The following is an 18,068-nucleotide window of genomic DNA, read 5'->3' on the forward strand; positions in this document are numbered from 1 at the left end:
AGCTTGATCAAATGGTGGTTCCATTCCAAGTTTTCTAAGGAATTTCCATACTGTTTTCTATAGTGGTTGCACCTATTTGCAGTCCCACCAGCAATGTATGAGTGTACCTTTTTTCCCACATTCTCATCAACACTTTTGCTTATATTCTTGATAATTGCTATTCTGACTAGAGTAAGATGAAATCTTTGTTTTGATTTGCATTTCTCTAGTCACTGGAGATGATGAACTTTTTTTATGTTTGTTATTGATTGTATTTATTCTTTTGTGAAATGTCTGTTCAGCTCCTTATCCTATTTCTTGATTGGGTTAATTTTTTTTTTTTTTGGTGTTAAGTTTTTTGAATTCTTTATATATCCTAGAGATTTGTGTTCTGAGGTGTGTGTGGTAAAGATTTTCTCCCATTCTATATGCTCTCTCTTCATGTCATTGATTCTTTCCCTTTGCTGAGAAGAAGTTTTTTAGTTTGAATTTATCCCATTTATTGATTCTTAATTTCACTTCTTGCACTTTAGATGTGTCTTAAGAAAGTCAGTTCCTAAGCAGACATGATGAAGATTTGGGCCTACTTTTTCTTGTATAAGGCACAACATCTTGTTTTATTGCCTGAGTCTCTGGTCCACTTTGAGTTGATTTTTGTCCAGAATGAGAGATAGAGGTTTAATTTCATTTTGCAACATATGGATTTTCCAGTTTTCCCAGCACCATTTGTTGAATATGCTATCTTTTCTCCAATGTATGTTTTCGGAGCCTTTGTCTAGTATGAGATAACCATATTTATGTGAATTTGTCTCTAAGTCTTCTATTCTGTACCATCAGTCTACATTTTTATTTTGGTGTCAATTCCATGCTGTTTGTTACTATTGCTCTGTGTATAGTTTAAGTTCTGGAATGTGATGTTTCCTGCTTCACTCTTCTTGCTAAAGATTGTTTTGGCTATTCTGGGTCTCTTATTTTTCCAAATGAGTTTCATGATTGCTTTTTATAGTTCTATGAAGAATGTCTTTGGAATCTTAATAGGAATTGCATTAAATCTGTATAACAGTTTTGGTAGTATGGCCAATTTGACAATGTTAATTCTGCCTATCCAAGAGCATTGATTCCCAAGTTTGTTTGTTTGTTTTTTGAGGCTATTGTGAATGAGGCAGTTTTCCTAATTTCTCTTGCAGTGGGTTCATCACTGAGGTATAGAAATGCATTTGATTTATGGGTACTGATTTTATATCCTGCTACTTTGCTGAATTCATTTACTAGTTCTAGAAGTTTTCTGGTGGATTTTTTTTTTTATCTTCTAAATATAGAATCATGTCATCAGTAAACAGTGACAGTTTGGGTTCTTCTTTTCCCAAGGGATTCATATCCCTTTAATTTCTTTCATCTGTCTAATTGATCTGGCTAGAGTTTCAAGGACTCTGTTGAATAGAAGTGGTGAAAGAGGACATCCCTGTCTTGTTCCAGTTTTTAGGGGGAATGCTTTTAATTTTTCTCCATTTAGAATGATGTTGGTCTTGGGCTTAGCATAGATATATAGCCAATTTTTAAAGCACAGTGTTTCATTATAAAAACATACAGCCTTTAAGATGCTACCTTGTATTGCAGTGCTTTAGTCATAACTTTGCTGAACTTTGGTGGTTATTATATAGTATAGATATAGAGTGGAGATATTTGATTGAATTTAAACAAACACTCAAGTTTAGAGGGTTGCTTTTTGTTTTTTAATTTTTTTTTAGTTGTAAGTGGACACAATACCTTTATTTTATTTATTTATATGTGATCGAACCCAGTGCCTCACACATACTGGGCACTCTGCTGCTGAGCCACAACCCTAGTTTCCCACAGGGTTGCTTTTAAAAGGTCTCTGAGTCTGTTTATATATCACTTGTGTTGTTCATTTTAGTGTGTTTAGTGTTTTAAAATTTTAGTTTATGGTTTGTTGGTGGTTAACATAACAAAAAATAGCATTTCAAGATATTATTCTGTGAGAACATTTTTGTATAATTAACATTAAAATAATAGTACCTCTATAAAATTACTCTTTTATTTAGAGCCACAGCCACTGCTTTTTACTTGTCACTAGGGTCAACTTTGCCTCTTACTCTCTGTTTAAAAGCATCTCATAGTATTTTAAATTGATTGCACTGGGAATAAAGAGTACTGGCTGTATTCTAGCTGGGTATGGCAGTGCATGCCTATAATCCCAGTGGATTGGGAGATTGAGGCAAGATAATTGAAGTTCAAAGCCAGCTTTAACAATTTAGCGAGGCCCTGTCTTAAAATTTAAAAAATAATAATAATAAAAAGGGGCTAGGGATGTGGCTCAGCAGTTAAGTGGCCTTGGATTCAATCCCTGGTACCAAAAAAAGAAGAAGAAGAAGAGGAGGAAGAATTATATTCTATTTTGCAGTATACAATTTTGAGCAAGAAAGTTGATATACTTGTACCATATTTTCCTCATGTAGAAGTAAAGTAGATTAGACTAAATTTTTGCTAAGGTACTTTATAATTCTCATAACAGAAACCTATAAGACAAATTTTTGAAATTGGAGCATATAAATGAAAAACAAAAAATATTTCAATGATTGTAGAATTCAACCCATTAGTAGATATCTATCTATGAAATGTTAAGAATGTTATTATAAAAAAAATGGATGGACTGATGTAGCTATAGAGCTCTCAAGATAGCACTGAATTTTACCAAAAGTGATGTTGATTTGCATTGACCTGTCCTTTCCTTTGTCATGTTCACATTTGTGATCAGTGCCCCAAGCTTTGAAGAAGGTTGGGAAATTAGCAGTACAGTCTGTCCCTGGAACAAAGTGAAATGTACCCATGTGGAGATGAAAATCATGACTTTAGATTGTGTGCCAGCACCCTGAAGTAATCATTCATAGCCTAGGTGACTTATGTAAGTTCTGGGGAGGAGTACAAAGTCAGTGAAAAATAAGTGTGGAGAGGAGTTTGGAAAGGCTTCTTTTGTGGAAAAGATAGGGAGTCTGGAAAGTTCTTTAAAAAACCCCAGTTTAATGGAAAGCAGAGGAAGGAAGAAGGAGGCATGCTCAATATGTTTAAAAAAAAAAGAATGAGCAATGTCACAAGATGGAAAATGAATAGAACATTGTATAGGCAGCAGTTTGGCTGGAATCAGAAACCAAAGACTAGGGGAGACTGGTAAAAGATTAATTGAAGAAGCCAAAGGAATCTTAACTAGGGACACCTCAAAGTGTAACTCAAAAGTAACATTTACATCAGCATCTGCCATTGAACAGTCTAAGTATCTGATTGTATATGGTGGCTCTGACCCCACTGTTAAGTTTATACGGGATTCATCATATAGTTAGGAAGCCAACAAGCAAACAACAACAATCAAATCTGAACTTAGAGGATTGTCATAGACTGGGTTTTCTGTATTAGGTATAAGATGGATAAGTATTTAATCAAAACAAAGTTCTGGGTGCCCTCTTTCTCTAAGACTGTGAGGACTGATGCTTGAATCAGTCTGGGAGCTAGTCAGACTGACCATTCTTAGAGGCTAGTTCTTCTGGCTCTAAAGTTTTGCCAACTACTTAAAATTCCCATTTGTTCTAACAAGAAAAGTGAATATCTTAGGCATTGGGAAAACTGAACATCCAGAGTGATCCATAATTAAATGGACTAACTTGGGGAATAAATTCTTCATCATTAGAGGTATTCAAAGACTGGTTGATAAATGCTTGCCAGGGAGGTGTCCTTGAAGGGATCAAGTGGGTAGTTGAATTAGACTTGTTTTCAGTGCTGAGAGTCTATGAATCTGTTCTTTAGAAGTTTAGGGAAACCCTAGGAGAGAAGACTACAGCCACTCTCTCCTTCTTAAGAAACCCTAATAGAGAGTTCCTTTAAGCCAATATATACATATTGCTGCTGTCTTTGGATCCTTCACTTGGAACAAAAACCAAAGATAGCTCAGAGCTACTTCTGAGCTTTGTCTAAAGGGAATGGAGGAAGAGTATCTTTCCCAGTGCTGGACTTCTGTATATGCTGTTTGACTTATTTCTAAAGCCTGCCAAAGTAGTACAAAGATTCCTGGCTCTTCTTACTACAGAATAAATAGGAAAAAGAGGTCTGGGAAAAACCTCAGGGGTTACTAAGAAGAAATTTTATCCAAAAATAATATCCTTTTAATTTCATAGAAGACAATCTGGTAATGTGAATAAAAAGTTTCCTTCTGTGAATTTATCCCAAGGACATAATCAAACAAGTATACTGAGTCAAATGTTCAAGGATATTTATGAAAATGTTTATGTCTGTTTAAAAAAAATGGAATCAACCAAAATGTCTAACAATATAGGACTGTTTAAATATATTGTGGTATAGTTATGTCTAAAATAATAATATACATATACTTTTGACAAGGATGTCTACACTGAAAAAAAATGCTTAAAAAGAGAGAAGATATGATCACACGTTTGTGGGATTGAATGTGCTTACACATACATAAGACATGCAACAGAATACTATCAGTTCTCTAAGGCAAACACATAAACAAGTATACTGAATTATAAAATTCCTATTAACTGAAAACATGTAAATGACATGTAAATGAAAGCCCTATCCAGTGTCATATACTTAAAGTAATCAGAGGTATTACTTTTTGAAACCTCTATTTTCTCTTAATTCATAGTTTGGTTACTTAACTCAGGTATTTGTGGAAACCTGTAGTAGCAGCATAGTAGTTTTGGTGTTAAGAAATTAGAACTTAGTAGTGTGACATATTTATCCTCTTTTAAAGAACAAACATTTAAATTAACTAAGAACTAGAATTGATATCAGTAATATCAGGTAAAAAAGACTGCTTTTATTCAACAAGTATTATAAAACTAGCATGTACTAGAAACTTTTTCTAGTATTGAGACTTACATATTATATTCTAGTGATGGCAGAGGAAAACAAAAAGTAAATTGAAAAGAAAAATATTGGAGCTAAGGACTATGTCATAATTATTTTTTTAAAAAAGTAATATAAAAATGATTATGTGAATATCTATAGAAGGTGGTCAGGGAAGACTTTTCTGAGCAGATAACATTGAAACTGATTGAATGACAAAGAGTTAGCCATTTAAAACTAAACTTGCCTAGCATGTGTGAGGCACTGGGTTCAATTCTCAGCACCACATATAAATAAATAAAATAAAGATCCATCAACAACTTAAAAAAAAAAATTTTTTTAAACTAGGGAGAAGAGCATTCTGAGCAGAGTGTGTCAAGTATGAATGAATAGGTCTTGTCCTAGGAGCTAATAGTTGAACAAGACTAGAATTGTAGTGGGAGAGAGGGAAAGTGGTAAGAGATGAAGTTTAGACCTCTTTTTTCTTTTAAGGATTTTTAGAGATTCCTTAAGAGCTATTGGGTTGGACAATTGCAAGTTATCATTGAGGAGGAATAACATTCAGTGACTTCCCCCAAATAATTAATACAAGTTACAAGTCTAGATTATTGTTTACTTTTTTAAACAAAATGCTCATTATAATTTTTAAAAAGATATAAAGAACATTTATATAGATAAACATCTTAAAATATAAGGTAAAACTACAAAGCAGTATGACAGGTTTTCCTCTGTCACTTGTAAACTGAATTAGAAGGCAGTCCCCAGAATTGACAGGTGTGGAGATACTATCATGTTAGTTAACAATCAGGATAATCTGCATTCAACTAGGAATCAAGGGATCTGGGTTCTAATTACCGTTTTGCAAGATGTGATCTTGAATACCTGGATATCAAACCCCATCACAGAATGCAAGAAGTTAAATAAGGTCTTTTTAAAATATCCTTCCAACTCTGATATGTTGTAATGCCATGAAATCAGAATAACATGTTCCAGGCTGTTTGGGGTCAGAGATTTTAGAACCTGTATTCATAGTACTTTTAGAATTTTTACTTTTCAAGTGTTATTCTTATTTTAAAATGTGTTTAAATTTCTATGTGTTTAAATTTATTTTCCAATTTAATGGCTGCTGTATTGTTAGCAATAAAAAAATTTCTCAAGGTTTTATTTTGCTTTTTTTTTTTTCCTTTTTAAATTTCTCCAAGCTCTCTTTGGAGATGTGAAGGTCAAAAGCTTCCCCACATTTTCCTGAGATTTTATCCTTTATCCAAATCCAAATCACTCTTCTTGAATTCTAGGACCTTGGAAAGATATTAACACAGCTTAGCCTGCAATAGCTTCTTTTATGACTTTAGTTGTCAAATTTGTTTCATCCATTTGTTTGGAACTAGGTTTGGTATGGATGGCTATGGTGACATAACCTTTAGGATCAATTGCTACAGGTCCCAAGGGAGGAAGCAGTCTTTCTAGTTCCTTGTTCTGGCTTTTGTGCCATCTTTCATAGGCTTCAGCACCAGAAAGATAATGAGCCAAGGCTTGAGTTGCTTCAACCCACTACCAATCCATAGCATTCCTGCCTGGAGCGGTACCTTGGAGGGTAGTCTCTTATTTGTTTTGTTTAAAATAAGGCTGAAGGTTATATATCTCTCTTGTCTTTTTAAAAATTTTTTATTCTAACTTGTTATATATGACAGCATAATGCATTACAATTCATATTATACATATAGAGCACAATTGTTTATATCTCTGGTTGTATACAAAGTATATTCACACCATTCATATCTTCATACATGTACTTTGGATAATGATGTCTATCACATTCCACCATCATTTCTAACCCCCTCCCTTACCCTCCTACCCCTTTGCCCTATCTACAGTTCATCTATTCCTCCCATGCTCCCCCTCCCTACCCTACTATGAATCAGCCTCCTTATATCAGAGAAAACCTTCGGCATTTGGTTTTGGGGAATTGGCTTACTTCACTCAGCATTATATTCTCCACCTCCATCCATTTGCCTGCAAATGCCATGATTTTATTCTCTTTTATTGCTGAGTAATATATACACCATATATATCCATTCATCTACTGAAGGGCATCTAGGTTGGTTCCACAATTTAGCTATTGTGAATTGTGCTGCTATAAACATTGATGTGGCTGTGTCCCTGTAGTATGTTGTTTTTAAGTCCTTTGGGTACAGACTGAGGAGAGGGATAGCTGGGTCAAATGGTGGTTCCATTCTAGGTTTTCCAAGGAATCTCCATACTGCTTTCCAATTGGCTGTACCAATTTGCAATCCCACCAGCAATGTATGAATGTACCTTTTTCCCCACATCCTTGCCAACACGTATTGTTGTTTGTATTCTTAATAGCTGCCATTCTGACTGGAGTGAGATGAAATCTTAGAGTAGTTTTGATTTGCATTTCTCTAATTTCTAGAGATGATGAACTTTTTTTTCATATATTTGTTGATTGATTATATAATATCTTCTGAGAAGTGTCTGTTCAGGTATTTGGTCCATTTATTGATTGGGTTATTTGTTTTTTTTGGTGTTTAGCTTTTTGAGTTCTTTATATACCTTAGAGATTAGTGCTCTATCTGATGTGTGAGGGATAAAAATTTGCTCCCAAGATGTAGGTTCTCTATTCACCTCACAGATTTTTTTTTCCCGAGAAGCTTTTTAGCTTGAATCCATCCCATTTATTGATTCTTGATTTTAATTTTTGCACTATGGGAATCTTATTAAGGAAGTTGGGGCCTAATTCAACATGATGGAGATTAGGGCCTACTTTTTCTCCTATTCTAGTCGCAGGGTTTCTGGTTTAATTCCTAGGTCCTTGATCCACTTTGAGTTGAATTTTGTTCATGGTGAGCAATAGGGGTTTAATTTCATTTTGTTGCAAATTGATTTCTAGTTTTCCCAGCACCATTTGTTGAAGAAACTATCTTTTCTCCAATGTATGTTTTTGGCACCTTTGTCTAATATAATTGTAATTTTGTGGGTTAGTCTCTGTGTCCTCTATTCTGTACCATTGGTTTACATTTCTATTTTGGTGCCAATACCATGCTGTTTTTGTTGTTATTGCTCTATAGTATAGTTTAAAGTCTGATATAGTGATGCCACCTGTTTCACTCTTCTTGCCAAGGATTGCTAAGCTATTCTGGGTCTCTTATCTTTCCAGATGAATTTCATGACTGCTTTTTCTATTTCTATGAGAAATGCCATTGGGATTTTGATTGGTCACCCCTTCATATTCAAAACACTAAAAAAATTAGGGGTAATTGGAACATATCTCAACATTGTAAAGGTTATTTATTATGAGCCCCAGGCCACCATCATTCTAAATAGAGAAAAATTGAAGGCATTCCCTCTAAAAACTGGAACAAGACAAGGATGCCCTCTTTCACCACTTCTATTTAACATAGTTCTTAAAAACACTGGCCAGAGCAGTTAGACGAAAGAAATTAAAGGGATATGGATAGGAAAAGAAGAACTCAAATTAGCACTATTTGCTGACAATATGATTCTATACCTAGAAGATCCAAAAAGTTCCATCAGAAAATTCCTAGAACTAGTAAATGAATTCAGCATAGTAGCAGGATATAAAACCAACACCCATAAACTAAAGGCATTTCTGTATATAAGTGACAAATCCTCAGAAAGGGAAATGAGGAAAGCTACTCCATTTACAATAGCCTCAAAAATAAAATGAAATACTTGGAATCAATGAAAGAGGTGAAAGACATATACAATGAAAACTACAGAACCCTTAAGAAAGAAATCAAAGAATACTTTTTATTTTTTGACAAACATTTTCTGTAATCTCATAATAAAACGTTTTAGTTATTAATTAAATATTTTTGATTACAAATAACCCACTCAAGAAGTTTAAAGAAATTGATTAATAGAAATAATATTAATAGGAATATTAACAGTCCTCCTGAGGGACTGGATCATTGTCAGAAAATGAGACAACTACTTTTTATCTGGCTTCCTGTAGCCATGAGGTCTCTTATCTCTCATTCACTGTTCCTCTTATTTCATTCTCTTCTGGTACTGTTCCATGCCTATGTCAGCCTGTAGCCCTGTATAGGTACTGAGTGTATTCTGTCTCAGATCAAGGTACCAGGCAGGAACCAACTAACATCTCTGAGTCCTTATTCCAGTGTCCTGGGAAAGAGATTCTGGCCCAGCTTGGGTCAAGAGCTCACTTTATTATTATTTTTTTTAAGGCAGAGAGAGAGAGAGAATTTTCATATTTATTTTTTAGTTCTCGGCGGACACAACATCTTTGTTGGTATGTGGTGCTGAGGATCGAACCCGGGCCGCACGCATGCCAGGCGAGCGCGCTACCGCTTGAACCACTTCCCCAGCCCCAAGAGCTCACTTGAAATCAGTTATATTGGGTCAGGTTGGGGAACAAGGTTATAATAGCTAAAGAAAATTAAAGTGTATCCTCTTTTTTTGTTTTGTTTTTAGATACATGACAGTAGGGTATATTTGACATTCACACATGAGATGCAGCTCTTCATAATTTTGATCCCATTCTTATAGTTGAACATAATGTGGAGTTACACTGGTTGTGTATTCATATATGAGCATAGGAAATTATTTCTTATTCATCTTACTGTCTTTCCTATTCCCATCTCCTCTCCTTTCCCTTCATTCCTTTTTGTCTAATCCAGTGAACTGAAAGTGTCTACTCTAGACAGTGGGGACAGTTAAAGCTTGCACCTGTGTGATGTTAGAGTTCTTGCAGGCAGATATTACTTCTGTTTTACAGAGGGAAACATGAAGTGACTTGCCTTATGTAGCAGTTTACAACTGTGGAAGTCTTCTTTAACTACTGTCCTTCACCTCATGCCCCTGTACAGCTATGATTTTTATTCTTTGTGGGGGAGGGAGAGTGGGCAGGTACTGGGGATTAAATTCAAGGGCTCTCAACCACTGAGCCACATCTCTAGCCCTTTTTTGTATTTTATTTAGAGACAGGGTCTCACTGAGTTGCTTAGTGCCTTGCTTTTGCTGAGGTTGGCTTTGAACTCAGGATCCTCCTGACTCAGCCTCCTGAGTCCCTGGGATTACAGCGTGTGACACAACACCCGGCTTAGCCCACACTTCTAACCTCTATACTAGTGGTTACCACAGTAAATTTGTATTTAATTGTTTTGTCTACCAGTGTGGACCCGTGTGCTATATCTCTTAATTGGAGAGTATTTATAAACTGGATAAATTGAGGCTAGAACTTAGGTTTCCTGAGATTTTAATGTCAAAACTTTCCCCTTGTGGTATATTTATGCCCTAACTTTTAGCGTCCATGAATAAGTTACAGCTTTAGCCAATTTCCTTGATAACAGTTTACATTCTATCCAATGAAATAAAGAGTTGTTTCTAGCCCAGTAATTCACAGGTACAGATAAAGCCCTTCATTTACATGACTTAAATGATGCTAAGGTCACTGTGAGTTGTGTGAGTGCTTAGCAACCATAAGCAAGCTGATAAGATACTCCTCAGCAGTTATCCTGAAACTTGTCATGTACGTGGACAATTACGTGAGGCAAAAGCTTAGAAACATTAACAATATTGAAGTTTTACTTTCAGTGTATGTGATAAAATAATGATGTAAAGTTGCTATTAATTTAATGATGCTTTTATATGAATTTATATTTTAGTAATACAGTTAGTATCTATAGGCTTTTTTAAAATAATAGCACATATATGAGACATTACTTAGTCTGTAGACCATCCTCACATGGAGTAACTGACTTCTTGGCACCATTCAGTATTCATTAGATTAGAAGCCACTTTTCTGCTATAATTCTTAGCTCTCTGGGATTATACCACATGCTGGGAGAGGGAACAGGGTGAGTCCAGAGAATGTCCTGGGAGCTAACATTATGCCATATAGCCCATGGCAAGCCTGAGCTACCCTTGAAAACCCACCAGGGAGGTGTTGAATAGATTTCTTTTGTGTGTTTTTTTGCCTCCCTATTTATGAAGGACACCATAAATTTAACTCAGTGAATCTCAGAGGACCCTTGATTTATGACCTAATTTTATTTCCAGAGAAACACTGACCCCCCCCCACCTTTCCGTTGGCACAGTATTATAAAAATTAGGTCCTATTTTTGAAAAACAGTTCTATATTTTTAAATAAAAATACCAAAATCAATTATGTGAAATGTATATCTTATTTTCATTTATATTTCAAAAGATACATTGAAGTATATAAAATTTATAGCTATAATGAAAGACAGCCTGTATGCTAGTTAAGAGGCTGATACTGGAACCAAACTGGGTTCAGATTCCAAATTTACTTCTTCCTATTTGAGTTATCTTAGGCAAGTTACTTTGTCTCTTTATGCTTCAGTTGTCTTTAAAATGAAGCTAAATGATGGAGCTAAATGAATCAATGTATAGACACTACTTAGCACTGGTAATACTGGACAATGATAAATTATTATCAAGTGTTGGCTGTCATTTTATGTTGCACATGATTATTTTAGAGAAAATTTTCTGAAAGTTCTTAAATTTGGGCCAATAAAGTTTACTTCCTGCAAAATTGTTCATAATCTAAATCCAGTCCTTCTTTTCTCTTACTTTCTTTACATAAATTCTCTGTCCAAGTTGTACTTTTCTTTCTACCCATTGTATGATGTACTGTTTTCTTTAAGTCATCTCTAAATCATAAAGTCTTTGAAATTAAGAACTATGTACATTATATCTCTATGTCCCCCATCACCTAAAATAGTATAGTGAACACTTGAAATATTTGTTGTTTAATTGGCAGAGATAAGAACAACGTTTTCAAAATTATAAATTAAATGAAGTATTGTGTGCACATTTGTTAATGAGTATTCAACTTGTATAGCAAATTAATAATTTTTAAAGTTAAAAACTTAGAGTACTTTGAGAAATTTTTAAATTACTAAAACTAAATGAAAACATTGGTAGGTTGGATTATTTGTAACTATGTAACAACCAAAATATCACATTCCTTGTATTGCAAAATAAGTCTCCTTCTGATTCTAGCTTATTATAGCATTTGTCCCTTTGAAACTGTTATTATTATATAACAAAGCAGCGAGAACCCTGTGACTGTGAATGTCCATATCACAGATTTAGTGCTATGAGAACAAGGAATCAGTTAAGGAAGGGAGAGGGGAGAGAAAGGGAGAGGCACAGTTGGACTTGTGTTTTCTTTCTAATACTTAATAATGGCAATAAAACATCTTACCTAAAAAATATGACATAAAAGACATTTTGACCTTTTGGCTATTAATGATATATTTTTTAAAAAGTTGTACCTGATGTTTAAAAACACATAATTATCCATCAGATGATGCGTATATTCTTAAATCTTGACTAGTTGAAATTTAGATAAAAATAATTTTTCCATAATTTTTTTTATTTGTGCCATAATTTTAACCAGTCTGTTCACCTGGAATTTGGAATCATCCATCATCTCTTTATAATTCTGTATACTGTGTGAATCAAGAGTTTTCTGTATTTTCCTTTCACTTTTTGTTAGTGAATATGGAATGTAACATTTGTTATTATAGGCACATAGATGAGTTCTTTTTAAGAATACTTAAGGGCTGGGTGTTTGGCTCAATGAGGAGGGCTTGCCTAAAGTGTGCAAGATCTTGGGTTCAGTCCCCAGTACTGCCAAAAAAAAAAAAAGTATGTTAATGTGATGAATATTTTGAACATGATGCAGAGATTTTCTTTTTTCTTTTGATTCCAGATACTCTAGATGAATATTTTGAATATGATGCAGAGGAGTTCTTGGTCTCTTTGGCCTTGTTAATAACAGAAGGTCGAACACCTGAATGTTCTGTAAAAGGTCGAACGGAAAGTTTCCATTGCCCTCCAGCACAGTCTTGTTATCCAGTAACTACAAAACATGAATGTAGTGACAAGTTGGCCCAGGTAAGAATCACAGGTTGAATGCTTAAAAATATATATGTAAACTAATGTAAGTTCTATTATCACCTTCATTATATCACAATTATAATTTTCACATTTAAATATAAAATTGGCTCTTAAACAAGGCTCTTGAAAGCAGGTCAGGTAGTTTTGTGGATCAGTCAGCAGGGTGATTCACACCTGTCCTCTCATGTTCTCAGGTTGACTCTCTTTGATTGAGTTTTCTTTTAGAGTTTTAGCCCTGTCTCTTCCACTTCATGTTCTTGTTCATTCAGTAAATTAATTGATGATTATTTTCCTCAGATTAACCAATTTCCCTCTGTGCTCTTTTTTTTAATGGGAGAACACCTTTTATTATTGTATTAATTTTTTGAATAATAACTGTTAAAATATTTAGTTAGGTAGAGTAAAATTTGGCTTAGGAACTTTTCTCCCAGTTATTAGTTTATCAAATGTAGTCCAAATTTTTAAACTTAAAAAATATCTTACGGGCTGGGGATGTGGCTCAAGCGGTAGCGTGCTCGCCTGGCATGTGTGCGGCCCGGGTCCAATTCCCAGCACCACATACAAACAAAGATGTTGTGTCCACCGAAAACTAAAAAATAAATATTAAAAAAATTCTCTCTCTCTCTCTCTCTCTCTCTCTCTCTCTCTTCTCTTTAAAAAAAAAATCTTACCTGTTTTGAATGTTTAATGAAAATGAGTTGGTCTTCAGAATTAAGAATTAAGCCAAGCATGGTGGGTGGTACACACTTGTAATCTCAGTGACTCAGGAGGCTGAGATAAGAGCATTCCAAGTTTCAGGAAAGACCCTGTATTAAAATAAAAATATGAAAGGGCTGGGGGTGAAAGCTCAGTGGTAGAATGCCCCTGGGTTCAATAACCAGTAACTAATACACATAAATAATTAATTAATCTTTCCTATGAAATTAACAAAGTAGACAAGGCTGGGTTAACTCAGAGACCTGTCAGACATTGTGTATGGCAGTTATTTTTTCACAAGATACAACAAAGATATCTTCCCCAAGAAAATTTGCATCTTAAATACTTAATACTAATCCCTGAACTCAGAACTCACTAGCATGAATACATTATTTAATGAGAAAATCCAAAAGCTCTGCAATAGGTGACTCCTTTCTAATTAATATCTACTTTACAATTTTTTTAATATTTAGTTTTTAGATGTAGTTGGACAAAATACCTTTATTTCACTTATTTATTTTTATGTGGTGCTGAGGATCGAACTCAGGGCCTCGCACATGAGAGGCGAGCACTCTACCACTGAGCCACAACCTCAGCCCCTCTACTTTACAATTTTAAACCTTAAATACAAAGTTAGGCAGATTATTGAGAAATTTTGCTCATATTCATTTTCTCAAAGTGTCGCCAAGCCAGACGAACCAGGTCTGAGGTCACATTGTTGTGGAAGAATAATCTTCCAATCATGGTGGAAGTGATGCTACTACCAGACTGCTGCTACAGTGATGATGGGCCTACCACAGAAGGCATTGACCTAAATGATCCTGCAATTAAGCAAGATGCATTACTATTAGAAAGATGGATATTGGAGCCAGTTCCTCGACAGTAAGTTGTTGAGCTTAAGTTTGAAGTTGATCCTGATAAATCAAGTTTTTTTTATTACTTCCTATAGTTTTTTAAAAATATTATATCATATCTTTGAATCCCTCTATGTAGTAAAATTTAATACTTAGATGTTTAATACTTATGTTAAGTAATCATAACTTTGACATTGGTACATTCATTCTTTTGCTCTTAAAAGCCTACCTCCTGAGTGATATGTTAATTTCAGCTTCTGTCTTCCTAAAATTCAATCATGTGTGCTTGATGACAATTAAATTAGGCTTTGTTACTTTCATTAGGAATGGTGATCGATTCATTGAAGAGAAGACTCTTCTGTTGGCTGTCCGCTCGTTTGTGTTTTTTTCTCAGTTAAGTGCATGGCTGAGTGTTTCTCATGGTGCTATTCCACGAAATATTCTTTACAGGTATGTCTAAGGCAAAAAAGGGACATGTATATTCACATTGCTTAACTTACTGAATGTGATTTTTAAAAAATAGTTTCTTTTCTTCATTTCTGAATATAAATGGATAAAATTTAATGAGAATTTTCTCAAAACAAGTTTGAGAATTTAGGTTGAGTTAGTGTGAATTTTACTTGTTGAAATAAATTTTTTAAACTTACTTTAGAGAAGAACAATTTACTGCTACCACTATAAAGTGGAAATATTTTATGGGATTCTGAATTTCTCTTCTTTTCTTTCTCTTGCCTTCCTTCCTTCCTACTGAGAATTGAACCAGAGGCACCTTACCACTACAAGTTATATCCCCAGTCCTTTTTAAGTCTCACTAAGTTGCTGAGACTGGCCTTGAACTTGAGATCCTTCTGTCTCAGCCTCACTAGTAACTGGAATTACGGACATATACCACATGATTGGCAAATGCACATATTTTAACTATACAGTTTGATAATTTTATTGTGTGTGTGGTACTGGGGATTGAACACAGGGTAGGCAAGCATTCTACTACTGAGCCACATCCCCAGTCCTGAGTTTTTGGCATCTTGAAAATATGAATATAGATAGTCATGGTGGTGCATGCCTTTAGTCCCAGCTACTTAGGAGGCTGAGGGAAAAGAGCTGAGTTTGAGGCTACCCTGGGCAACATAGTGAGACCTTACCTAAAATAACACACACATACCTCCTACCAAGCAACTATTATCTCTTTAGTCAGGTGGTCATGAAATAGTTTATCTTAGTCACCTTGCACAATAAAATTTGCTGAATCCATTTATTCTTTTTATTTTGACAAATATATTTTTGATGATAATATTCTTGAGCTTGAATACTTAAATAGTCTTGTGTTCTTAAAAAGATCATCTCTTCTAAGCATAAGATACCACTTATGTTGGGTTTTCTTTTAATATTTTATAAGCTGTTGATGGACCTTTATTTATTTATATGTGGTGCTAAGAATTGAACCCAGTGCCTCTACCACTGAGCCACAATCTCAGACTCATTTTATCAGAGTAATATGCATGGCAAAGTGGCTAAAAGTAAATTTCAGTGGTAATTAATGCAAACAAAGATAAGTATGCTTTATATTCTTTAATATACAATGATAAACATGTGACTTTTATAATCCATTGATTCTGTATTTTACTGTTTGACTCTAGAATCAGTGCTGCTGATGTAGACCTTCAGTGGAATTTTTCACAGACTCCAATTGAACATGTGTTTCCTGTTCCCAACGTTTCTCACAATGTGGCCTTGAAAGTCAGCGTTCAGTCTTTACCCAGACAATCTTATTACCCAGTTTTGACATGTAGTATTCACACGAACATTGGCCTGTATGAGAAAAGAATTCAAGAACATGAACTTAAAACTCATCAGCACCGCAATTCTAATGAAGCAGAACAATGTAGTCCAAAGAGTTCACAGCGTCTGTGTAGCAAACCAGCTTGGACCATGGCTTCTGAAAGTGTATTACATGGAAAAAGGGGCACAACTCCAGAGTATACTGCAGCCATCAAAAATGTCAAACTATATCCAGGCTCTGGCAATAAATCTGACTATGGGACATCTCAAGCCAATATTTTGGACTTCAGTGGTATAGGAGATATAAAGTCACATGAGACATCAGTGAGAACTTTAAAATCATTTTCAATGATTGATTCTAGTGTCTCTAGCAACCAGAGTTCCTGGCACACAGTTGGTGATACTAACCCTTTAATAGACTCTTTAATCCAGGATCGACAAGAAGTTATTGCAAGAATTGCTCAGCATTTGATTCATTGTGATCCAAATACTTCACATGTTTCTGGACATCCATTTACAATTCAAGAATCTAGTTCACTTAATTCCAAACTTTACCGGGTTTCACAGGAAAATGAAAATGTGAGAAAATGTAAAGAAACTTTCTCTGTTTCTTTTGGTAATCCAGAGTTTACTTGCTCAGAAGGCACCAATGAGGGGAAAATTCAAGTAAAATCAGAAACTTCCCAAAGTGAAACTTGCATTTCTAATGGTCTTTATTCTCATCGTTCTGTTGGAGAGATTAATCCTTTGATAGGTTCTTTACTCCAGGAACGACAAGATGTTATTGCAAGAATTGCTCATCATTTGGAGCACATTGATCCAACAGCATCACATATTCCTCGTCCCTCATTCAACATGCATGATTCCAATTTGGTTCCTTCTAAAGTATTTAGGAGCTCATATGAAGACAAAAATTTGCTAAAGAAAACTAAGGATGATTCCTCTTCCATTTCCATTTCTCATACAAAATTTTCCTTGTTAGGAGACAACAGTGATGAGAAAAATTTAATACCTAATAAATCTTTTAGTTCTTGTAAAGGAAAGTCTTCTTTGAAACCTCAAATAAGAAATCAGTGTCAGGACAGTCCTAGTCAAATCATCCAAAATATATATCAAGAGACACAGAACAAAGCTTCTAGTGTATTGACTTCCTCAAATATGTCTCATTGCAATGAAAGTAACTTAGATTTGAAAAGCAGATTGGAAAATACACTTTCTGAGTCTCAATTTAAGGAGCAAGAACTTAGCAATGGAAATGATAAACAGTATTCAGAATGTAACAGTATTGACAAACATATTTGCACAAGTAAGTGCAAAGAAAAAATAATAAAAAATAAAAATTGTAATCCAGAATCCTTTGACAATCTCCAGTATGATAATTCAAAGACAAGTGACTCAAAGTTAAAAGTTACTATGTTGGAAATGTCTGAATATCTGAATAAGTATGAAAATAATTGTTCAGATAAAGACTCAAAAAGGCCAAAGACATGTGAGCAAAATACTCGACTTAATAGCATAGAAAATTATCTCAATAAAGATGATGAAGGATTTAAATGCAAAAAGATAAACCAATTAAAAAATAAGGATAAGAAAGAAGATTCAACTGATGAAAAACCTCAAAATTGTTCTCAAAGAAAGAGTATAAAAGACTGTTTGTCTACATGTGAACGACTAAAAAATACAGAAGTATTGGTAGGTAACATCTTATATTTCAAATATAATTCTCAACTGTTATAGTTTGAATTTTCTTCACAGAAGATCTAGTTTAGTTATTAAAGATCTGAGGTGTCCATTATCCATAGAACACTCACTCTGATATAATTAGCTTTCTACAAACTGTTAGTCTCCTTACAAATAACATACTCTCTTGACAGTAAGTACCAGGTACATAGAAAAAATAAAGATCTCATTGTTTAAAAACTGCTCTTATGACAATAATTTTTTTAGTGA

At 34.5% G+C, this 18,068-nt stretch overlaps 1 protein-coding gene across 7 annotated transcripts in view; it reads left to right on the forward strand.

The window, feature by feature from the left end:
- Positions 1-18,068, forward strand: part of ATOSA (atos homolog A) — a 97,967-nt gene that overhangs the window by 53,806 nt on the left and 26,093 nt on the right. For all 7 annotated transcript variants that reach the window (XR_014021456.1, XM_081290014.1, XM_081290011.1 and 4 more), the window contains exons 3-6: positions 12,602-12,786; positions 14,165-14,367; positions 14,664-14,789; positions 15,977-17,810. Coding sequence is in view for 6 of the 7 variants with exons in the window: in XM_081290014.1 (XP_081146140.1) it covers positions 12,602-12,786; positions 14,165-14,367; positions 14,664-14,789; positions 15,977-17,810 (2,348 nt within the window). In the remaining variant the exon portion in view is untranslated. The remainder of the gene's footprint in view (positions 1-12,601; positions 12,787-14,164; positions 14,368-14,663; positions 14,790-15,976; positions 17,811-18,068) is intronic.

This window comes from Spermophilus citellus (genome assembly GCF_964194105.1).
Source record: "Spermophilus citellus genome assembly, chromosome: 4".
NCBI classification, from domain to species: domain Eukaryota; kingdom Metazoa; phylum Chordata; class Mammalia; order Rodentia; family Sciuridae; genus Spermophilus; species Spermophilus citellus.